The sequence below is a fragment of the Stegodyphus dumicola genome, chromosome 3 (genome assembly GCF_044657685.1).
Source record: "Stegodyphus dumicola isolate Sdum_Otavi_A_Nest chromosome 3, ASM4465768v1".
NCBI lineage: Eukaryota > Metazoa > Arthropoda > Arachnida > Araneae > Eresidae > Stegodyphus > Stegodyphus dumicola.
In genome coordinates, this window is record NC_140770.1 from 115,140,736 (window position 1) to 115,167,108 (window position 26,373).

General features: G+C 32.8%; 1 protein-coding gene across 1 annotated transcript in view; it reads right to left on the minus strand.

Annotated features, from left to right (window-relative positions):
- Window positions 1-26,373, minus strand: part of Pgant35A (polypeptide N-acetylgalactosaminyltransferase 35A) — a 72,904-nt gene that overhangs the window by 36,332 nt on the left and 10,199 nt on the right. Inside the window, exons 3-6 of the mRNA XM_085813208.1 lie at window positions 22,749-22,915; window positions 13,661-13,794; window positions 12,189-12,433; window positions 7,767-7,884 (exon numbers count right to left, since the gene is read on the minus strand). Of these exons, the coding sequence (XP_085669334.1) occupies window positions 7,767-7,884; window positions 12,189-12,433; window positions 13,661-13,794; window positions 22,749-22,915 (664 nt within the window). The remainder of the gene's footprint in view (window positions 1-7,766; window positions 7,885-12,188; window positions 12,434-13,660; window positions 13,795-22,748; window positions 22,916-26,373) is intronic.

Genomic DNA, 26,373 nt, shown 5'->3' on the forward strand with positions numbered 1-26,373 from the left:
AGAATAAATCTGTGGATTCGATGTATGAAAAATCACCTTTAGAAATTCATATTCTTTTAGGTGCAGATTTGGCAGGAAAGCTTCTAACAGGGAAGGTTAGACAACTAAAATGTGGGTTATCATGCGCACACACTAGATTAGGATGAACAATGATGGGAAAAACTGAAAAGCGTGAGTTCTCTGACAGTACGAAAATTGTCACTTCATGTTAATGATGCTAAAATTTCGGATTTATGGTGTCTTGACTCGTTAGGAATAACGAATCCTGCTACAACCCACACAAGAAAGGAAATTAATAAAATCGCTAAAACATATTTTCGCCAGTCATTAAAGAAAGATAGTGAGGGTAGATATCAGGTCTCTCTTCTTTGGTTAGAAGGGCATGAAGTTTTACCAGATAACAGATTATTAGCAGAGAAAAGGTTAAAATCCTGCATCAAAAATCTTCAGTCAAAAAACTGTCTGAAAGCCTATGAAAATATTTTTAACGAATGGGCTGAAGAAGGTATTATAGAATCTGTAGAAGATAAGAAAACTGAAAATTGTCATAACCTACCACATAGGGCTGTAATTAAGGAAAGTTCAACCACAAAGATTAGACCTATGTTCGATGTCTCAGCGAAGGAAAGGAATGGTGTGTCCTTAAATGACTGTTTAGAAAAGGGCCCAAATAATTTGGAATTAATACCAAGTATTTTAAACAGATTTCGCCTAGGTAAATACGGGGTTATCTCAGATATACGTAAGGCCTTTTTGCAAATAGGTGTCTGTCCTCGAGATAGAGACTTTCTTAGATTTCTCTGGTGGGAAGGAGGAGATTCCTAAAAATTGAAAATATATCGACATAAGCGCGTTGTGTTTGGCGTTACTGCCAGTCCCTTTTTTCTCGCCGCCACACTGAATTATCATCTCGAGAATGTTCCTGAACATCAACAAGAGGTAGCTAAGAAATTAAGGGAATCAATGTACGTCGACAATTGTGTGGCCAGCATTGATACTATTGAAGAACTAAACACTTTCATTAATGTGTCAAAGGAAATTATGTCAACTGCTAAATTTGATTTAAGGGATGGTGTTACAATGTATCTACGGGTGAAACTTTAAAAGGAAATCCTTGCAATGAAGACTCCGATAAAACCGTATCAGTTCTGGGGTTGAAATGGAATTTATCAAATGATACTTTGTCCTGTGACTTTAAAGATAGTTCTGTGAAACAGCATGTCAGCAAAAGGAATATATTGTACACAGGATTTTTGACCCGATTGGGTTTACAGCTCCTGTTACTCTGATTCCTAAGCTAATGCTTCAAGAATGCTAGAAACAGAAGATTTCATGGGATAACAATTTACCTAAAAGCATTTCTGACAAAATTCGAAAGTTGGAAAAATAAATTGCACAATTTGGAAAAAATAGCTATACCCAGAAGAATTTTTGCTGACTTCTAAAGAATTTCCGATTTATCTTTACATGTGTTTTGTGACGCGAGTAAATATGCTTATGCCACATGCATATTTATGCGAAGCTGTAATGAAAATTCCATTACATGTCAGCTCATCTCAGCTCGATCCAGAGTGGCACCTATCAAGCCAATTTCCATACCACGACTAGAGCTCTTAGCTTTTACATTTGGTGCTAGACTGGCACATCGTGTTAAGGAAGATTTGAGACTAGAAAGCTTGCCTATTTATTATTGGAGTGACTCTATGGATGCATTATTTTGGATAAAAAATCTGATGTGTACAGCACATGACTTCCTTGTATTGGAATATTAAATTATATTTTTTCTTGCATTTCATTTAAACTTATTGGAATGAATTAAATCTACTTCGCCGACAGTGCATAAACCACAATAGAATAAATGCATTCTTTAAAATTCACTCTAGTATTTGTTTACCACAGCGAAACTCTGGCGCTAGATTCACTTAACAGTATTAATAATTATATAACAGTTGACTTATATAATAATTATATAACGGAAACTAAGTTAACTGTTATATAATCCAATAATTATATAACAGTTAACTTATATTTCGTTCATATTATAACTCATAATGCACAAAATTTATATCATTTAAAGAATAGAATTATCTAATCGTTGCCACATGTTCTATTCAAATACTATAATAAAGCTAGAATGATATATAAAAGAAATTAAGCAAACAAAAAAAAAAGAAACAGTTTTTCACAGACGATTGAGTATTTCTCATTTAATTAATTCAGTTCTCACTTCGCGAGAAGGCAAAAATACATAAAAACTCAAAATATATATATTAAAAATTGCGAAGTAAATCTTAAACACTTATTTCCTCGAAAAAATTCCAAAAAGAATTAAGCATGCTTTAATGGCAATAATAAATGAATGTGTTATCTTTGTTGTTGCGAAGCTAAGTTTCTCTAGATTGGCAACAAATCCACTAGTCTCCTGTTTCAAATGTAAACATCAATGGCCGCCATTAATAAAAGGCTTAGCGACAATTAAACAACTTTAAAATTGCTGATAATTCTAAAAATATTGCACACAGATTTACTAAAGGCATAAAATCCTTAACTGGAAGATAAAAATAACATAATTCAATCATTTTTAAAGCAAAAAATGTACAATTTACAAACATATAAGAGTAAAAAAACTGAGATCACTGAGCCGGGTAACAAAGTGGATATACAGTCAAAAGTCGTTAATCTGGACTCGTCGGGACTTTGGCGATTCCGGATTATCGATTTTTTCGGATTCTGGATCATCAGTTTAAATCGCGTAAGATGGCATGCAGAAATTCTAAAATTAAAAATATGAAACCATAATTTATGAAACAAAGAACAATTATGATCTAAAGGGTATCAAAATTTACAAAAAAAAGCTTAATATTTATTTGTTTACTTTATTAAACATTTCTTTCAATGTAAAGTTGTTTAAGTTGCTTCGTTTTATATGATAATACCTTCTCTTTAATTCTATAAACAGACATATTTTTTTTTTTTTCAGTTACAAAGTTCCTCTGTTCAAGTCCCGTTAATTGCTGTGCTGAGAATACCGACTAACTTGCCAATCGAAATTTTTTCGTTTTCACTAACCTCTCTGTCACATTCTTCATGTCTTTATCCATTTTTTGCAGCAATTCCACTTTTTGTTTGATGTACATCGAAACATACTTTCGTTTCATACGATCCTTTGGGAGCTCCAGAATCGGAAATTCTATTTGACATAATTGAAAGTTCAAGTTTACTTTTATAGTATTGCTCTTACAAACTGCAAAAAATAATAAGCCGGATCCAATTCGAAAATTAAGGAACAGCGCAATCATCAACATTAACTGAAATAGATAATTAGATATTTTTAGCTTATACCGTCTGTTATACATAAAATGTGCACGCGAAAACGTATTCTGTGCTTGCACACACGCAAATGCGCAGTCGTAAGAGGTCTTGCGCATGTGTCAACGTGGCGCATGCGCAGAAAGTTTTTAGCTTTGAGGTCCGGATTATAGATCATTCCGGATTATGGGTGTCCGAATTAACGACTTTTGACTGTATATATAAATATATTTATATATGTTTGATGCAGCCGATTGCAACCAAAATACAAGGTGCACATCTACATGTTATGGCAGTCCTATATACAAAATTTCAACGTTCTGAGGCTACTCGTTTTTGAGTTATGCAAGATACGTACGTACGTACGCACGAACTCAGATGCCACGAAACATTTGTACAGATGCCATGAAAAATTCTCTTCAGAATTAATTTTAAAGCAGTTTTATATATATATATTTTTTTAAGGAAAAGAGCATTTTATTCTGTCCTTACGTACAGATATCACGCAAAAACATTTTTAATTGCATTCAATAGCGGTCAAAATGGATATTTTTGTTGAAATATGCTACCTGAAACTTTTCGCGATTACAATACTTATTTTTTACTTCGTACAAGGAAGTAAAAAGAATGAAAACTGGGCCGTTTTCATTCACAATAGAGTGAAAGAAATCCGTACTCTAAGTAATCCAAACGACTGGAATTATATTCCTGGAACGCTAAATCCAGCGGACCTCCCTTCCCGAGGATGCAGTCCAGAAACCTTAGTCAAATCGAAATGGTGGGAAGGTCCCAATTGGTTGAGAAATGATCCAGAAAAATGGCCTACCTCTGAAATTGTACCGAATTTTGACATTATAAATGCTGAAAGAAAGAAGACAATAATTTCTGCAGTTAACTTGAATGCTATGACTGAAGGTTATTTTGATAAGATTTCTTCGTACAATACCATTCTAAAGATAATATCTTGGATCTTCTGTTTTGTTAAAAATGACAGACTAAGTCCTAATGAAAGAACTTTTGGAGCAATTACAGCGGAAGAAATTAAAGAAGTCGAATTAACTCTTTTGAGATTAGTGCAGAGTGAATCATTTTCTGGATTAGACGACAAAAGATTACGTGTACTTCAACCAATGATTGATTCTAACGGAATTCTTAGGGTTAAAACCAGAATTCTGAGAAGAGATGATACAGAAAATTTTCGATTTCCTATTATTCTTCCTTCAGATAATCCTATTGTAGTAAAATTAATTAGAGCTAAACATGAAACGAACAATCATGCAGGAGTACAATTTTAATATCCACTTTATGAGAACAATATTGGATTTTGAAAACATGAAAGACAATCAAGAAAGTCCTAAGAAGCTGTGTTGTATGTCAGAGGTTCGATACTAGTTCTTCGAAAACACCCATTGCTCCTCTTCCTGAAGACCGAGTAAGAGATACAGCAGTCTTTGAGATTGTAGATGTTGACTTGACTGGACCATTGATATTGAAGGGAAATCAAAAATCATGGATAGTGATTTTTACCTGTGCTGTCTTTCGCACAGTACATTTGGAATTGATTTTCTCGCTATCAACTGAAAGTTTTCTGAAAGCGCTGAGACGTTTCATTGCTAGACGTGGAAGACCCCACACCATCTATTCTGACAATGGAACCAATTTCAAAGGAAGTGATAGATTCAAAAGCTTAAATTGGGATAAAATCTTAGAACAAGCTAGTATCCACAGGATCACATGGAAATTTCTTCCGCCATCAGCTCCCTGGTGGGGACGATGGTGGGAGCGATTAATAGGAGTCCTGAAAAGAATCCTTCGCAAAGTTTTAGGATGATCATCTCTGAATCATGAAGAAATGATAACAATTTTGTGTGACTGTGAAGCAATAATGAATAATCATCCATTGACGTATGTCTCGGAAGATGTTGAAGATTTATCTCATCATACCTTCCATGTTCCTCCATGAGATTCGACAAATTGGAGTTCCTGATCTGGATAATATAGATGCGAAATCTTTAAACAAAAGGCTTATTTATCGACAAAAACTTTTACAAGATCTACGTAAAAGATTTCGAATCGAATATCTCGGACAGTTACGGCAAAATTATGAACATGTAAAAGCTTCACAACCTCTGAAAATAGTAGATCTTGTTTTAGTGTCCGATGATAATAAGAAGCGAACAGACTGGTTATTGGCGAAAGTAACCGAGATTTTCAAATCTCGGGATGGACATGTGCATTTAGTTAAGGTCAAGACTAAGCTCGGAGAAGTTTTGCGACCAACCAAGCGTTTGTATCCTTTGGAGATAACATCATCAGATGAACAGTCTAGATTTAGAAATGAGGCAAGCAGCTCTTCTGATGAAACAGAGACTTACTATGATCTTGATATTCGTAATGACTTGCCACAAGATCTTAATAGTGAAAATATTTCTTAGGCCCGTTTTAGATGCAAACTAGAATTTATCCAAAAGTTGAAAAGGAGCCCCTAGGAGGCCAAAGAGGTTGAAAATCAAAATAAGAGCTTTCAGGTGTATAAAATAATAAAGTTGTTTAACGGTGTTTCTTCCTGAACGAAAAGATATGTCACAACCTATATTTAAAAAAAATAAAAAAAAGGGTCCCTTACGGTCCTTGATAATCTAAAGTGTGTGTGCGTGGGGGAGGGGGTGATTCTTCGTATTATAGCATGAACCATGGTTTTTTTTTACATATTATCTAAAGCATAAAATATGACTTTCTCATCCAAGTCCTAGTGTTTCATTTTTTAATTTTTTTGGCTGTTATATCTCTTTGTAATATTATACTAGTTCAGTTATAGCATGATATGATTTACACATGCAGTGTCATATTTAGTAATTTTTTATAAAATAATAATATTGAATTTAAATCAATTTCAAAAGCTTTTTACCCATATTTAACATAAGTATGTTCAGCCGGGTTGCATCATCAAAGTGCATAAAAACATAAATTTTATGTTTAAAATTTTTAATTTTTACCGAAATTTTAAAAGTTTTTGTCTTCTTACTTGCATAACTATATTCAAGTACCCATCTCTACAGATGCACATTAAAAGCATGCAAAATTAATTTGAAAATCAAAAATTAACAATTAGCACCTATCTGGAAAAAAAAAATGTCTTCTCTCAAAATTTAGGATTTGTAAGACTTTTGTAAGTCTCAGTTTTGTGTCTTTAGGATCCATAAGTTATAGTTCATGCAAAATTTTACCACAATTTAAATTATTTTATATACCACAACTAAAAGGGTTAATTATTGAATTTTTACGGTTTCTGTTACTTTGATTACTTATTATTTTTTACAAACTATGCTGTTCCTTCCTTGTCTGCACTTACTTACTGGCACAGTGATTAATATATTTAAATAACAACAGGAATGCAGTTTGATTCCTGGTGATAGCATACTTGATTGTTTACATTCTGTGCTCTGAAAAACATTTAGTGATCTTTAAATTAGTATCCAAACATAAATTTGATAAATGATACTCATCCCCACTTGGGTTTGGATCACTTGGATTTATAAATTTCTTTAGTCATCTTCTAAGCATTGGGAAAAGGAATAAAGGAATAATATAGGAGTTATAATATTTCCACTATGCAATTGCTAACACATCCAGCTAGCAACTGGAAGACCTATGGTTTGATATTTCAAGAAGGCAAACTTAATTTTTCATGCTGCCTTCTTTGGAACAAAAAAAAAAAAAAAAAAATGGCCTAGGTATTTAAAGAAATTTTCTCACATAGTTTAACACACACACACACACACACACACACACACACAAAAAAAAAAAAAAAAAAAAAAAAGATAAAGAAAAAAAAGAAAAAAAAAAAGAAGAAGAAGAAGAAGATTGATTGAATGAATGCATTACCACTAATAGCTAGGATTGATCACCTACACTTCAAGAATTACTGCCAGCATCAATGAAGACAGGAAATGTCGAGAGAAAAACTTCAAAATATTCAATGAGCAATAACAATGACCTAGCTCTTTGCAGAAATGTTAAGTATTTATTTACAACAAGTAATAAATAATAAACTGGTAATAAAAAGTGCTACCTATTTATCTATTTTTCCTTATTATTTTAAGTTCAACACACCATTTGAGGTCACTTTTGTATATCTTTTAGTCAGTTTTGCAACTCTTCTTTTCCATTAATATAAAACTTTTCATTACACTGAAATATCATATAACTGCAGCAAGAAATAATGCATATTTATATAAATAATATTCATATGTACCTCATAGCTAACCAAAATTACATTTTCAGAATCTCAAAACATAATGTTTATAAGGAGAGAATGAATAATATATTTCCTAAAAACTACATTTAATAATAATCAGAAATCTGAAACAATGCATTTAAATACAATTACAGTAGTATAGCAAATTTTTAAATTACTACAGGAACTTATTAGAATATTTTTTAAATAATACAGTTACCCTGAATGATATTTCTAAATTTTCACCACCCCATATATCCATGCCTTGATCATATTCACCCAACTCGTGGAAATATTTTCTATCTATGGCAAACAGACCTCCAGCCATTGTAGGTGACCTAAAAAAAAGAAATACAATACAATAAATAAATAATATTCTTTTTTGGAATAAATAACCATTACTTTGAAATATTTTGCTATTCATTATTCAGTACAAAGACCGAAATTCAGATGGCCAATATTTGGAATCCAGATCTCCATAAACTTTTTTACAAGTATAGAAAATGAGACTATAATAGAAGGAGGGAAAAATAGTGTACCATAAAACATTTTTTTTTCAACTGATATTCCTGTATGTCAATTTCAAACACTTGCTGGCTAGTGATCACATAGTGGGCATGACAATACATTCATTCATAGATCTTGGATACTTATTTCAATATTGCCATTCAGTTCAGCTGGCAATTCTTAGCAGCTCCTTTTACTTAATCTTAGTTGATCCTATGAAGCAGCCTAAAAGCTTGATGATTCCCCAGACAGAAGAGAAAATAAAAAAAAAAAAATCTGAAAAAGAAAAAGGGACGAACTTTTGCTCTAGAAGAAGTGACAAAATCATGAAAACGTGATCTGATCGACATAGGAGTGAATCTGGCTGGAGAGGGAAGCAAACATATGGGTTTGGAGGGTGTGGCTTCTGAAGATAGTGCTGGGCACATGATCTCAAGAAGCAGAATTACTCCTTATTAAATAAATAAGATAGTAGTAGCCATTAAATAGTAGCCCAAAATTGAGGAAAATATGTGAAGATACTTGAAAAGTGCATATTTATCTGGTCAACACTGCGCTGCTAGGATAGAACCTATAATCTTCTGTTCTGTAGCCTGATGGTTTTACCAATCAAGCCCAAAACAGCTGTCATTGAAGTGAGACATAAATATTGGTTCTTTCATAACCAGTGCTTGCAGTTCCCTGCATAGGCCCCTTTGCTGCCCTTTAATTTGATATATGCAATACTTAATTTGATATATGCAATACTGATAGACAGTTTGCATAGTGTTGTGAGCATACACAATCTGAGCCTGTGGGCATGGACGAAAGATCCAGATCTATTGGTGCCCACATATATAGGTGATCTACATTTGGCAAAAATCTTATGATATGTAAAATTGTCAAATGATAAAGATATTTACATGGAAAATAGTTTTCATTGTAATCAGTGCTATACAGTTTTTACAAAATGGTAAATACAAAACTCTTTAAGTACATAAGTTAGTGCTAAAGTCCATTTCAACTTCTGTATTTCTTAGATACATTCTTTAGAAACTTCTATAAAGAGTTGAAAAGTGAATTTAAAGGGACAGAAATTTTTCATGTAAAACGTTTTCATAAACATACCTGAAGCTGGGAACAAATCTAAAAAATATTTATATAGAACAATTAATTTACCTGCTCATCAATGCTATAAAAGTAAGAGGAGAAAAGTTATAAACTGCACTATTTATGAGAAAATGTACAATTAACATCAGCCATTATGCAAAGGGATTTTTTAACTATAAATTTTCTTTCACCCTTCCTTCTTTTTTTTTTTTTTTTTTTTTTTTTAACGTAATTAACATCAGATACATATGCCTTCAAATGTACCATAGCAATACATGAGGGGAAAGAAAAAAAAATTATTTTCAAAACATGTTTAAGTGAAAGAATATACACTAATCTGTATTTCATCTCAATGATAAGAACTTGCTTTTTATAATCTACAAATTTATGGGAAAAAGCTATTTACTTACCCATATAGTAGTTATCAGATAATTACTTGATAAAACATTATTCATTATAAATTTAAGAGTATTTACTCAGAATTCATTAGGGACAGATAGCATATACAGTCATATATAAAAACACTGCTTGATATAGTTTCAGAAATGTATAAGTTACTTCAGTAATTCTCAAATTCTTACACACCCATTCTGCAAGACTTGCATAATAATAATAATAGAAGTTGCCAAATTTTCACAGTGAGCCAAATGCTGGCAACCTTGCACATGACCATTCTTCTGGCAACCATCCTCATAACAATCCTCCTGACTAGAAATACTGCCACTGTCGGATGCATTCGTTTTTTTGTTGTATTCGAAGTTCCAACAGTTTTTATAAACAAATTGTGACATTTTTTGCCTTAAACTTAAATTTACAATATGAGCTTATGGAATTTGCCAGCGATGGAGCCATGGAAGAAACTACAGTAAAATTTCTGCAAGAATACAGAATGTTGCTGAAAGTTTTCTAAAGGAAAAACAAGGAAACACCATTCTTCGATAGCTGCTGTTGCTGAGAGTTGCACGAAGCTGAGTCTTTACAATTCTCTAATGTTTTTTTAAGCAAAAATAGATTGCTGTTTACTTCAGGAGAACAACAACACAAAAAAAAAAAAAAAAAAAAAAAAATTACATAAAGATTTGAAAAAGAATGTACGTGTTTTATTTTTTTTTTAATGTACCAAGTAATCCTTATTTATTAATTCAAATTTTTACTTTAAATTGCTAAAGTATGTTTTCTTTGCATATGTTGATAATGTTTATTGACTTAGAATAAATAGCAAAAGTTTGGGGATTTTAAAAAAAAATACAACTAGCACCTGATAAGTAATTTTTACCTTTTCCTGTGTAAAAAATTCCCAAATTGTGCCCAAGTGGTTGCATTAATGTGTAAGTATCCATTCTACACAGAGGTTTATCTTCAATACTAGAAAATAACTTAATAATAATGGGTGTACAATCATCCTTAGTTTCAGAATTTCTGAACATAAGGCAATCAACTGCAATTGATGCCCTATATAAATTAAACACATTTAATACTTCACACTAAAATACATTTTTACTTAGTTCATTAAAAGTGAGCATGTTTAACCCTTAAATGAAGGTGCACCTTTGTCTAAGATACTCGTGCGAGAAGGAAAGGAATCGAAGGCAGTCACCATACAGGATGGAGGTTTTGCATCGCTAAGCCTAATTTTATAAAAAAAATCAGGGGAAAAAAAAAAGTTTTACTTCTAACATCGTAATTTTTGGTACCATTTTAGATTATTACTTGAGCTCTTACATATGTTAAAATTAGTACTTAATAATTTTTATTTTTATTTTACATGAAAATATACTTAAAAAATTGCTTATCTTGTAAAATAATTTTCAGAAGTGTTATTCAAATTATTTCAAAGTTTTAATTGATAAAATCAATCAACAAAGTTTAAAATTAATAAAACAACACAATAAAGACTATTTACAGTAAGAAGTAACAAAATTTAAAATGAAGACCGAGTGTGGTAAATCTCGAAGCCCGGAGAAGTATCACTTTCTAACTTTTAGATAAAGTATCACTTTCTAACTCTTTAGAAACTCTTTAGAAAACAAATGATCACTCTCATCTGCATTAGTAAATGGTTCATTAACCACACGAGGGTATTTTTCCTCAGATAAATAGTGCCTTCCCGTCATAATACACTGGAGGTGAGGCTTTTCCAAATAAAAAGAGAAAAAACAGAAATATATCTGAAGGCAATACAAAACGTAACAAAACTCCATTTAGTAACCCTAAAAGACCATACATAGTAGAGGAAAAATAGAATAAAAAAAGGAATTGGATATAAATCAGACAACGAATGTTTATATTAGCACCCCACCCCCACCCTCGCAGCAGTTGATGAGTAAAATACCAGAGTCAAGCAAAATATATAGGTCAGGAACCTAAAACTGTGTTTATTTCAAAAGTAATAGACAATGATGCCATCTAGTGGCCCCCAGAAAAACGTTCCAGCTTAAAATGCGTATACACATCACCCGTTCTCTAAATGCAATCTCTAGTGATGCGTCGATGGGATGCTCTGCTGTAAGAGACGTTCATAGGGAATGTGTATATGAGATGCCAGTCCTGAAAGGACTAACATTCAGATTCTATTATAAGTGAACTCTGTATACCTTTCATAAGGCAAAATAATTGATCATGTCATCATATTGAAATTCTTAAATAATATTACTTTCTAACAGGACACATAAAAAAGAATTCCACTTTAATTTTTTTACTTAATGATGATACATAAATTTTTCTCAATTTCAGCTTAAAAAAACTTCCTTCTTCTACACTACTGGCACAGGAACTGTCAAAAAAAGTTTTAGATTGACCCATTCATTAAGATAGGTATTCAATAAATAAAATTAAGAAACAACAGTAACAATACACAGTGCAATATATTCCTCATTCATAAACAAAATTTGCCCAGTGACCTTCAACAATCAGGGACCCAGGCCTCTCGGAACCAGGCCTGTATACAATTTCCAGTTACTTAAAGTTAATAATTAAATTGCCAGAGAGAAAAACAGACTAACATGTTATTTCAAATGAGATGTTAAGTTTTGTTAAAACAGCATACTCTATAGGTTTGATGAAATCTTCTTTACTTCGGAGTTGATTTGGCTGCACAGAGTCCCATTTGAAGTGTAAACCCCAGTTGAAACCACCCCGAACAATAGGAGATGAAACATATTCAAAAGTATCAGCATTAATGATATCAATAATGGGACACACTACTGCAGTGCGATTTTGCTGTATTCGTTCCAGAAGAGGTTCCAGCCAGACTTCATTCACTTCACAATGACTATCCAGAAATACTAAAACCTATAAAGAAATTATATTGTCAAAAATTTTTAATACATTTAACAGTAACAGAAGAAAACATATACCTCAAATAAACAAGAAAACATTTATGGCAGAATTTCAATATTTCACATTAAAAAAAATTAAATAAGAAGCCTTCTGGCTGAAACAACAAATTTAAGAAGAAAAATACTATTATTTTTTTTAAAACTGTGAAAAGTATACATAATTTGATATTCCACAAAGCATATATCACAAGAAGTTCTAAATATGCACACAAATGTGAACATCAAGAAATGGTACAAATCATTTTTTTTTAAAAATGCATGGAAACAAGAGAGAGGTCCAATTTTCAAGGTTTCTCAAGGTCGCTACTGACCTATAACTGCATCACTTGGGGGGTCAAACAATGGAATCGCATAGAAAATTTATTAAAATAATACAGAAGCAAAATTATGAATTAAAATTATAGCCAAATGGAATGGTACCCGTGAAAACTGCTGATCACTAATGCCCATCAAGGCCATTGGTCACCAATAACCTATGGATTGATAGTCATCAGAAATTCAAATGTCACCAGGTTGGGGTGGTGAAGAAAATTTTAATAAATTTTAAAAATAAAAGAGAAGGATAAGTTGCCCTTATAGCTGTTGGCTACTGGTGACCTACTCATTGGTCAACCTACTCATTGGTCACCAATGGCTGATAATTATTGGTGTAAATATAGGGTTGCTGGCATTGGACAATGCAGTAAATTTAGATAAATTGTTAAAATTAAATTAAATAGAAGGATACTATTAAATATAACTGAAAGTAACCAGAATCTCTGTCAAGACCATTCATCAATGATGAAATATATGTTTTCAATCAGGGTGGAGCAGTGCAATGTTATTGCAGTGGCAGCACTTGCTAAAGCAGCAGGTGATAAGTATTTAATAGATAACATAATGCTCCAAAAGTTTCAGTAAGATAACTAAAAATATTTATAGTGGCAAAAACACCAAGACAAAGTCGCAGAATTGGAATTCACCAATTAAAGAATATAAGCAGAGAAAATCATATTCCTGTTATGTCACTCTACATTTTGCTCCATTTAACATAAGCAAATGAATGTAGTTTTTCTTCTCTAAATGTTCAAAATATGTCCTGATACAGATTAATTATGAATTTTTAATTTTTTCAAGAAATTTCAATAAATTACTTTGCAATAAAAAGCAGGAACATCAGATGCACAATATCAATACCTACATCACCAGTAGCATGTTGAGCTCCAAATACACGTGCTCGCATCAATCCAGCTCTTCGCTGAATTCTTAGCAATTTAACTTTCTCACTTCCAATATTGCTGCGAAGAAATATCTTAAGCTTGTCTCTGAACATCTCTAAAAATAAAAATATGAATGTTATTTTATTCTGACACTAAAAAACATGCTAAAATTTAAACTATAAAATAGCAAAATTTTATTTAGAATGCCAAATAATCAAACATTGTTGGCATTTTGGGACATATTTGATACAAATAGTTGTAAGATACTATTTTTAACAATAGGACTAAGTTTGATGCCCTAACATTACAAAGTGCAACTCAGTACAAAATCATTTCCAAATATATACGAGCTTGCTCTCAGACTAAATCAGCAATTAAATGATCTGATATTGCTGAAGAGAGAATTTTTAAAAGTAGGAACTATTTTACTTGAATCCAGTCCTTGAAAAATATAAATTTCACTAATTTGGGATTATTCATGTATTAGCATCAAAATAAATTCTAAAGATTCTAAAAGTTGATATATATATGAATATATTTATAAATAGAGAATGTTTGTTAAATTGATATATATATATAATACTTATATTTATATTAATTACCAGATTTTATACATATTTATACATTATCAGGTATCATTTTATTAAAACCTTTTCATCAAGTTGTGTTGCTCATTAATTAATACCACACTTCATTTTAAGCCCACCAGTGGGTGGAAAGTAAAGTTGCTAAGCACTAGTGGTAGTTCAACCTGGTTTTGATTCCATGTGAATGGGCTGGTCGCACAGATGTTTTTGTGCTCTCTCCATGTATAATAAGGTTAATATAGGGTTGCTGGCATCATATTTGGAAATGATTTTATATTAAATCCCTACCCTTAAGCAGATAGAACTTGCATGCTTTGCCATAATCAAATAATCCACACCCCTTCATTTTTTAAAAAACATTTTTTACTGAAAATTTTATACAATACACATTTAAACTCAAATTAATAAAAAATTTCAGTCATATTTTGGTATTTATTTACTATCCCATTAGTCAAAATGCTCATATGGAACTTTGCGATTTTTTTTTTTTTTTTTTTTTTTTTTTTTTTTTTGCTATCAGTATTTAATCTAATAGTATTTGCTATCAGTATTTAATCTAATAGTAATATTTAATCTAATAATTTGCCTTTAAAAAATATGAAAAGGAAAAATTTAATTTACAATTTACTTGAAATGGGAAACTGTACAGGAATGCAACTTAATACGATAATTAATTATGGACAGGCACTACTCTGGCCCATAAAAAACTAACCTATAATTGTTCCATAAATCTAAGTCTTTACACAGTTTACGTACATGAGGATTGGTGTAAAACTGCCAATTATGCTAAACTCAGAGCCAATATTTCAAACCAATGGATTAATATACATATACCTTTGCTTCAGTACAATAATTCAAATAAATCATACCATTTTGACACACACACACAAAAAAAAAAATTAAATGTTACTCTAATTTATCAACAATTTTGATTTGATAAATATCATAATATTATAGATGAAAAAATTTTAAATAATATCAATAAATGAAATGCTTAGAAAAATGTATTATAAATAATGAACTTTAAATAATTTACTAAAATTACTAGATTTTATTTGAATGGAGTTTAAAAAAATTTCATCCATCAGGTGATGAATTTTTCTGCTTAATAGTCTAAGAAGAAAAACAGCAGATAAGACAATTATCATAAATAATGTAAAATTTAAGTAATTTAATATTTTTCTTATAAAATACAAACTACATATTTTATAAATATGATTTTACTGATCTGGTAACTTATTAAAAAAACTATTTAGGATATTATATTAAAATGATGCAAGTTGTACAGAAATTTAAAGCTTTAAAGCCTAAATTGGTTTCATTAATAGAGGGGGGAAAAAAGATAACCTGAAAATTATATCTGTGTAAAAAGTGTGAATATTTTTTCAATTAACAGAAAAGAAGAAACAGAAACTTGTATTTATATTGTTATTTACATATTATTCCAGACCATGAAACTGTCAATAAACAGCATGATTTAGCACCAATTATGGATAAAAGTAATCATGTGATTAGCACCAATTAATGAATAGCATAATTATGGATAAGTACTATTTATTAAAAGGTTAATATTTTTTCAACTAACAGAAAAGAAGAAACTAGTAGTTACATTGTTATGTTATATTTTGTACTTATGCATTATCCCAAGGACCATGAAACTGTCACCAAACAGCATGATTTAACACCAGTTATAGGTAAGTGTAATTACAGATGAGTACAACATACTCAGAACATCTGCACTTGCTTCTGATACTCAACTAATTCTTAATAAGCCCCACTTTTTTTTTTTTTTTTTTTGAAGAAAATGATGAAAGAAAAGATATATATTAACTGTTACTGATGTATTTGTGGTGATGGCGATAAGGAGCGCGCCTTGCACCCTCCGATAAGTGTGGCAACCCGAGAGGAGAAGTTTCCTACGAGTAGCGAGCAGAGCGAAACAGGCCGGCTGTCGGGGAGTATGCGCGAAGTTCCAAAATAAAGCTTAATTTTTATTGTGCACTATGTCTTGTTAATATTTATATTAATGCAGTAAGAACATAATCTGTGATATGGAATTCGAGGATTGGTGGTAAAACATATAGGAAATCACCATAATGGTAACCCGGACTGTGTTAAATCAAGCCCGTATGAACAGTTCTCAAGCACTTTCGATTTTGACTACAAGCCATCACTCAAGATCTCCAAACCAGAAGTAATGGATTACATCGGTTTTCATCCTCCGGATCACAGATGAGTAGTAATTATAGATAATTTTATAATTCTGTTTTCTACTTATCATTTAATTTCATTTTCATTAGTTAAATTTTTGCTTTTATTTTGGCTTAAAAACCTTGCACAATGTCTGATGTTCATGCCATCCAAATTCCAGTTTATAACCAATCAGACCCACCTTTATGGTTTATTATGTGTGAAAGTACCTTTACTCTTGCCACCTCCAAACCTATCACAGAATCCATTACTAAATATGATTATGTAGTTGCTCATCTTCCTCCAGATATTGCATCACTAGTGAGGGATTTACTTATGAAACCAGACCCTATTGATCCATATACGAAGCTCAAAACTGAGTTAATAAATCGATCAAGAGAATCTTCTCAGCAAGAAATTCGCCAATTATTATCTGGAGAAGAATTAGGTTCTCGAAAACCTTCCGATTTGCTTAGAAATATGAAACGTCGAGCAGAAGCTTTAAATGTTCCTGATAACTTAATGTTAGAATTATTCCTTCAACATTTGCCTTCGACTGTTCAGTCTATTCTGGCAGCGGTTTCCAATTTAACTGTAGATAAAGCTGCAGAAATTGCTGACAGAATTTTAGAAGTAAATCCAACCCCAGGGACTTGTGCCGTTTCTCGCACAGTCGATCAGTCTCTTGAGGATAAATTATTTAAACAAATAGAAAAATTAAACAAACGTATTGATCGCATTTCTCTTTCCCGTGGTCGCTCACCAAATCGCAGTGATCGCAATAAGGAAAGAAGCAATTCCAAAAGGAGAGATTATTCTGTTTGCTGGTATCATAGACATTTTGGGAAAAAGTGTAGAGAAGACAAATGTACAAAACCTTGTTCATGGCAGGGAAACGAAACCAGCAAAGAATAGAGGCAACTTATTCTTTGCCTCAAGTTTCACATCACCTGTTCTTTCGTGACCGTAGAACAAACCTTTCATTCTTGGTTGATGCCGGCTCTGACGTGTCCTTACTTCCAGCAATCTAATTCTCAAAAACGGAATTCATTGCAACAAACATTTTTCGCTGATAATTCTTCCACTATTCATGTTTATGGTCAAAAAACACTTTCTTTGGATTTCAAATTAAGACGACAGTTCACACAGACTTTTCTTATAGCAAATGTTAGTACACCTATTCTTGGAGCAGATTTCCTCCATTTCTTTGAATTGGTGCCTGATCTCAGAAACAAATGTCTCAAAGATTTAAAAACGCATTTTAAAACCATCGATTGCATGAAAAATGCAAGCATTTATTCAGTAAAAACTGTATTTAGTGATACACCATATCACAAAATTTTAAAAGAATTTCCTTCAATTACTAGATTACCAGATCCTAACCAACCTGTTAAACACAACACCGTTCATTATATCATAACTAAAGGTCCACCTGTGGTTGCAAAACCTCGTCGGTTAGCTCCAGATCGCTTAAAAATAGCAAAACAAGAATTTCAAACTATGATGCAATTGGGGCATTTGAGACCTTCGAGCAGCAATTATGCATCCCCACTTCACATGGTTCCAAAAAAGGGAAGTCTGGAATGGAGACCTGTAGGAGATTATTGAGCATTGAACGCTCAAACAATAAAAGACAAATACCCTATTCCATGCTTAGCCGATTTTACTGCTGCATTGCACGGTACTAAAATTTTTAGTCATGTCGACCTGATTAAGGCATACCATCAAATACCAATTAACCCAGCCGACATCCACAAAACCGCCATATACACACCATTCGGTTTATTCAAAAGTACCCGTATGCAATTCGGCTTATGCAATGCATCCACGACTTTTTAACATTTTATAGATGAAGTCACGCAGGATTTAGAAGGTGTTTACGCTTTCGTTGATGACTTGCTCATAGCCTCTAAAGATTCTGAGGAACATTGCAAGCATTTGAAAGCTTTATTTTCCAAACTTCAGGAATATGGACTTTGCATAAATGTTTCAAAATGCACCTTTGGTCAAACGTCTATTGATTTCTTAGGTTTTCACCTTAGTGAAAACGGAATTGAACCTCTTCCTGACAAAGTCAAATGTATTTTAGATTTTCCTCAACCTACCACTCTCACTCAGCTTCGATTTTTAGGCATGTTTAACTTTTACAGATGTTTCATACCTAAAGCGGCACATATTCTTTCTCCTTTAATAAAATTGTTAGAAGGCTATATTAATAAAAAGAAATCTCGTTCTTGTGTTCAGGATTCATCCCCACAATTAAATTGGAACGAGAATGCTGAACAAGCCTTTATCACTGCCAAAAATGCCATTGCTCAGGCTACCCTTTTGAGACAACCTATTCCCGGAGCCCAGCTAAGCATCTGGGTAGATGCCTCAGACGTCGCAATAGGCGGCACACTTATGCAGTTGTCTCAACAAACATGGGAACCTATAGCATTTTTCTCTATGAAACTCAATAAAAGTCAACAGAAATGGTCCGTGTACGATAGGGAATTATTTTCAATTTATTCTGCAATTAAGAAATTCCGACACATGTTAGAGGGCAGAAATTTTATAATTTATATGGATCAAAAACCGTTAATATACGCTTTTAAACAGAACCCTCATAAATGTTCACCTCGACAATTGCGCCATTTAGATTTTATTTCTCAGTACTCTACTGATATTAGGCAAGTGCAAGGTTCAAAAACTGTCGTTGCTGACACTCTTTCAAGAATTGAAATTGATTCCATAACAAAATCTCTATTTTTGGATTTTAAAAAATTTTCGGAAGCTCAACGGCATGATCCGGAGGTACAAGACCTTCTCAAAAACAACACATCATCTTTGAAACTGGAATTTAAACCATGCCAATATTCTGATGGTAATATTCTTTGTGAAATATCAATGGACATTCCTCGTCCATTTGTTCTGAATTCCTTTCGCAGACTCATCTTTAATCATCTGCATAATCTGTCACATCCAGGAATTGCAGCTACTACGAAGCTTATTTGTTCTCGTTATGTATGGCCCGATATGAAATGTCATATCAAAAATTGGGTAAAATCCTGTGAATCTTGCCAAAAATCGAAAATTACTAGGCATACTAAAGTACCACTGGGCACATTCTCTCTTCCTTATGCACGTTTTTCAGAAATCCATATGGATATCGTCGGACCGTTACCTCCATCAGAAGGCAACGTGTACCTTTTGACTCTAATAGATAGATTCTCCAGATGTCCTGAAGCCATTCCCATCCCGAATATGAAAACGGAAACCATTTGCAGAGCCATCTTCAACTGTTGGATATCTCGTTTTGGCTGCCCATTGATCATAACAACAGACCAAGGTTCTCAAATGAGATCCGCAGTTTTTGCAGAATTTACGTGCATTTTGGGTACGAACAGAATCACAACAACAGCCTATCATCCAATGTCTAACGGCATCGTTGAACGATTTCATCGACCTTTAAAATCTTCTCTCAAGGCTCACGATACCAATAACTGGACTGAAACACTACCAGTTGTTATGCTTGGTATTCGGACAGCCATAAAGGAAGATCTACAGTCATCTTGTGCTGAACTGGTGTACGGCACAACTCTCAAGCTGCCTAGTGATATGATAACGTCATCTAAGATATCTCTGTATGACACTTAATTTATCATGAATCTTCGGCATAGAATGCAACAATCAAATCCAATAGCAACATCTGCACATTGCCCAGAAAAGTGTTACATAAGTGCCAACTTAAAGTCTTGTACGCATGTATACTTATGTGTCGATCGAGTAAAGCCACTTATATGCCAACCATATACAGGTCCGCATAAAGTCCTTTCTAGAACGAACAAAACTTTCACAATTGATATTAACGGTCTGAAATCTATTGTGTCTATAGACCGCGTGAAACCAGCCTATTTGCTTTCAGACTCTAATTTGCCTGAACTGAAAACAAATAAAAACTTACAGACAGTTCAGCAGAATAAATCTGCAAACGAACTCTCTAAGACACAAACTGTCACCAGATCGGGAAGACATGTTCACTTCCCTAAAAAACTTGCTTCTTACATAACAATTTAGCCCATTTTTTTAATTCATACATTAACATATTTTTTGTTATTTCATGTTTATTATATGTGTCATTACCTTATTATATATTGAATTGCATTTTGATCTTTTCTAATTTTATATTATAATTTTGTAATTATGAAAAAAATACCCGGCAGTACGGATCCTCTGAGATAATCCTACTTTGATTTTAACTATGTCCTACTTTAACCTACTTTGAAAAGCTCTCAAAGGAACTGGGGGGAAACTCTGTGGTGATGGCGATAAGGAGCGCGCCTTGCACCCTTCAATAAGTGTGGCAACCCGAGAGGAGAAGTTTCCTACGAGTAGCGAACAGAGCGAAACAGGCCGGCTGTCGGGGAGTATGCGCGAAGTTCCAAAATAAAGCTTAATTTTTATTGTGCACTATGCCTTGTTAATATTTATATTAATGCAGTAAGAACATAATCTGTGATATGGAATTCGAGGATTGGTGGTAAAACATATAGGAAATCACCATATATTTTTTCCTTGCATTTTAAAGAAAAAAATAATTAAAATTTGTGACTTGCTTTCTATAGAACAATATGCAGTGGATTATGCTCAAAGTTATGGTATCCCACCATCAAAAAAATTATTTATTAATGGATCCAATATGGTCAGCCAAATATGGTTGACAAAAGAGGAATAGATCAAAACAATGGCCTGAAGGAAGTTTGTTATGCATAACACTCTAAATAAAGCTTCTGATTAAACCAGAGGGCCTAACAAAATAATAATTAAATACCGGGTGATCAAAAAGTCAGTATAAATTTGAAAACTTAATAAATCACGGAATAATGTAGATAGAGAGGTAAAAATTGACATGCATACTTAGAATGGCATGGGGTTTTATTAGAAGCAAAAAAAAAGTTTAAAAAAAGTACTGTTATCGGGTCTTTTTTCTTCGAGGAAATGCATGATTCTGGCTTTGTAACTGCTACCGTGACGGGTGAGAGGTACGCCGATATGTTACAGAATCGCATCGTTCCCAGCCTGGCTGATAAACACCTGCTGGAACGTACGATTTTTATGCAGGATGGCGGTCCAGCCCATATTGCTAGACACGCTCTTGTGCGCGTCGTTTGGTGATGATCGTGTGCTCAGCCGCCACTTTCGTCATGCTTGGTCTCCCAGGTCCCCAGACCTCAGTCCATGCGATTATTGGCTTTGGAGTTACCTGAAGTCGCAAGTGTATCGTGATCGACCGACTTCTCTAGGGATGCTGAAAGACAACATCCGACGCCAATGCCTCACCATAACTCCGGACATGCTTTACAGTGCTGTTCACAACATTATTCCTCGACTACAGCTATTGTTAAGGAATGATGGCGAACATATTGAGCATTTCCTGTAAAGAACATCATCTTTGCTTTGTCTTAATTTGTTATGCTAATTATTGCTTTTCTGATCAGATTATTGCTTTTCTAATTATTGCTTTTCTAATAAAACCCCATGTTATTCTAAGTATGTGTGTCAATTTTTACCTCTCTATCTACATTATTCCGTGATTTATTAAGTTTTCAAATTTATATTGACTTTTTGATCACCCGGTATATCAAAACAATGGCCTTAAAAAAAGCTTGTTATGCATAACACTCTAAATAGAGCTTCTCATTACATCAGAGGGCCTAACAAAATAGCAGGAATTGCTGAAAGCCTATTTACAAAGTGCAAAATCAAAACAGGTCAAATTCTGAAGTTTGGTAAATAAAGAGACATGAGTTCCTCCAGAATTTTGCACAAATCATTGGCACAGCTTTAGCGAGATCTCCATCATCTTTCATGGTTTGATGGTAGCCAATATTCGTGGCCGATGGGATAATATCTAAGTCTGCTATTTTTAATTAGAAAATGTCATCAATTGCAATCAGCAGAATATGTTTAATAAATAAAATAAAACCTTCATAAAAAGAAATAAATAAGTCCAAGGGAGGAGGAATATATTACAAAGGGGGGATGAATATACAAGCACAAAACAAAAGGTTAAAAGAAAGATCCTTCATTAGCTAATATATATATATATATACAAAAACTCAAACATATATAAAATGATATGTTAAAATATGAATTTATAAATTGGTACAGGTACTAAAAAGAATGTCAACCTAAAGCAGAATAATTCAAGATAATTCAATTTTATCTTAAGGAAATAAGAGATCAATAAACACCTTAAAATTTTCTAACAAATTAATTACTATAAAAAGTAAGAGATAAATATTCATACCATCATCACTACAGTCATCAACAAGAATAATTTCAAGCAAGAGATGATCTGGAGTTCTATCAATTATTGAATAAATCATACGAAGCATTGTAGACCAAGCCTCATTGTAAAAACAAATAATAATACTAGCTTTTGGAAGATTGAGAGAATAAACCTGCTTTTTGCATCTGAAAGAATAAAAATATCAAACAAAATTAACTCAGTTTAAAATTTTTAGTAACAATTATGTATTTAATATTTGTTACACAATACCTATTAATTATGAGGTTTTGAAGTTTAAAAAATAAAAAATAAAAATATTGAAGTAATATTTAAGATATGCTAAAAATTTGTTGATGATATAAAAAACGTAATTACAATCTCTTTCCCCCAAAGATGTGATTAAGATACTAATATATTACAGCACAGAGATTCAAATTACTAATGAAATATCAAAAAAGGTATAAAGTTACTTATGCTGCCATATTATGGTACTTTCCTGTTAAAGCGCACTTGGTGTATTTTTGTTTTGTTTAGCATATCTCCTCAGGGACAAACACTGCCACTTTGGTTTGCTTGATAACCATCAGTTGTACAAGCATGATTTTCATCTAATCATGGTTATTGTTTCTTTATTACAACCGATTTCGCTGCTTGGGATCTGCAATATATTTTGAATAAAATCATTTTTATGATTTTGTTGACCTAAATACTAGATGCCACACCAAGTCTCTTGAATGTGTCGGGGATCAAAGGTGGATGGGGCTATTGGGAATTTGGGAAAATAAGTGAGGCACAATGGGCTATAGGTTGGTCTTGTCACTAGACATGCTAGCACCCTTATGACAATACCTTTATAAACAATACACAGTGTCATAAAGATGCAGCTTGAGTAAGTTTAACCCTCTAAGCGGCAAGGGTTTTTGGATCTGTTATAAAAACTTGTATTTATGCATCATTTATTCGCTAAATTCATACACAGTCAAAAGTCTTTAATCCGGACGTCCATAATCCCGAATGATCTTTAATCCGGACGTCCATAATCCGGAATGATCTATAATCCGGACCTCAAAACTACAAACTTTCTGCGCATGCGTCAATGCATAATGCGTTAATGCATGTGCACAATACCTTTACGCATGCGCGTTTAATGTATAACGGACGGTATAAGCTAAGCTAAAATTATCTAATTATCTATTTCAGTTAATGTTGCAGATTGCGTTGTTCCTTAATCTTCTAATTGGATCCGGCTTATTATTTTTTGCAGACTGTTAGAGCAATTTTATAAAAGTAAGCTTGAACTTTCGATTATGTCAAAAAGAATTTCAGATTCTGGAGCTACCAAAGGATATACAAAGCGAAAGCATGTTCCGATGTCCATCAAACAAAAAGTGGAATTGCTGCAAAAAATGGATACAGGCATAACCTTTGATTCTCTAATCATTCTGAAATATGTTTATCAATTTCACGCTGCTCTGAGGGGACGGGGACGACACGGTGCGCTATGAACTGGAAGTTGATTTGTCAGCACTATCCTTACCTTCAGGGCAGATGTTTTTATTTTATTCAGCTTATAATTCCTTACTAAATGTATTTCATCTCGATGTATTCCGTCTTTGATATGATTTAAATCAAATTCGTCATTATAAATATCACGAATACACATCAAATAGTTTTCTGGTTGCAATTTTCTAATTTCGACTATGCGTAATGTATGCTTTACGCATGCGCGCGTTGAAAGAAATGTTTAATAAAGTAAACAAATAAATATAAAGCTTTTTTTTTGTAAATTTTGATACCCTTTAGATCATAATTGCTCTTTATTTCATAAATTAAGATTTTGTATTTGTAATTTTATAATTTCTGCATGCCATCCTACCAGATTTAAACTGATGATCTATAATCCGGAATCACCGAAGTCCCGACGAGTCTGGATTAAAGACTTTTGACTGTATTTACTTATTTTAGCCTCTATTTTCATAAACTTACATTCACTAAGCTTATATTTACACTATTAAAGAAAGTAAGAAAGCAAAATATCTTAAGCTAATATATATCAAGTGAGAAAAAAAATCTCATGACCGGATAAAGACGGTCATACCACTCAGATGGTTAATCAGTGACTGTTTGCTAAGACAGAAGCCTTCATGAAGGTGGTAGCAAGAGCTTTGTTCAAGTCATAAACTGAACTTCATAATGGTGCTGATATCTTTATGAAGGAATTTTGTAAAGACTAGTAATTCAGGTACTCTGTTTAAAGGCACCTTAAGCTCTGTTTAAAGATACTAGTGATTTAGGTGCTCTGTTTTTGAATCCAAGTTTAGGCAATTCCCAAAATTTTTTTAAGCACAAATAGATCACTATGTATAAGAAAAATGCCAACAAAAAAAACAGGATATTTTGAAAAGATAAGTGTTTTGTTGTTGTAAAACGATAAGTGTTCATACTTCTTAAATTTCATAGCCTGATTGCCCTTGTATGGATTTCTTAGGGTGCTGCCAATTTGAAAATGACTGCTGTTTTTTGCACATTGCTTGCACACACTTGGCAGAAAATTAACCAGCAACAAGTTTACAAATGCTCTTCCCAAATTCATGACTTATCAGTGAGCGCCCAGATAATAAGCAAGTACTATAAAATTTTTATTCAATAAATAAATGTATCTTATCTGTGATCTAGATTCTAGTCCAAAACTTCAGTTGATTCAGGGAGATAAAAATAGATTACTGTTTAACTATAAGTGATATGCAACAATGTCAGAAGTTCTATTATTATCTTGCTATTTTAGATTTTTAACACAGCAATAAAAAATTTTCACTTGTGGCACCATATGCATTAAGGCTGGTTTGAATTTTATTAAAAAGAAAATAATGATATAATACAAATAAATTCTTCCTTTTTATAGCCCAAAGCAGTATTAGCCCAGAAGAGCTATTATTCTTGAAATGGCATTTGTGATTGAATCACTATAAATGACTGTATAACTTCAAATTGTTGTCAACAAATATTACCACCACATATTATATTTAAAGAAATTAAATAATGAAGAATCTGCATAAATGTATATACAAGGTGTGGCTATTAATTTCCAGGACTGCTCTAATAACACCAGAACAGATGTGAAAAACCTAACCTTTTAATATGTTTCGAAGTAATCGCCATCTGCCGTAACACACTTCTGTGCTCAACTGTATAAGTTGTGGAAACAACCTTTAAAGTCCTCGTTTGGAAGGCTCTTCAATGTCGAAGTCGTGTTCTTCTTGATGTTTTCAACATCCACAAAGCGCGTTCCTTTGATCACAGTTTCGATTTTGGGACTAAACAAAAAGAAGTCTGCAAGGACCAAGTCAGGAGAGTATGATCGAACATTCCCAAAATCAAAACTGTGATCAAAGAAACACGCTTTGTGGATATTGAAGACATCAAGAAAAACGCGACGTCGACATTGAAAAGCCTTCCGAAAGAGGACTTATGACTGTATAAGTCATAAGTCATATATGAGGACTCCGGCTGTATAAGTTGCTTCCACAACTTATACAGCCGAGCACAGCAGTGTATTACGGCAGATGGGTATTACTTGGAAACATATTAAAAGGTTACGTTTTCCACATCATCTGTTTTGGTTTTATTAGAGCAGTCCTGAAAA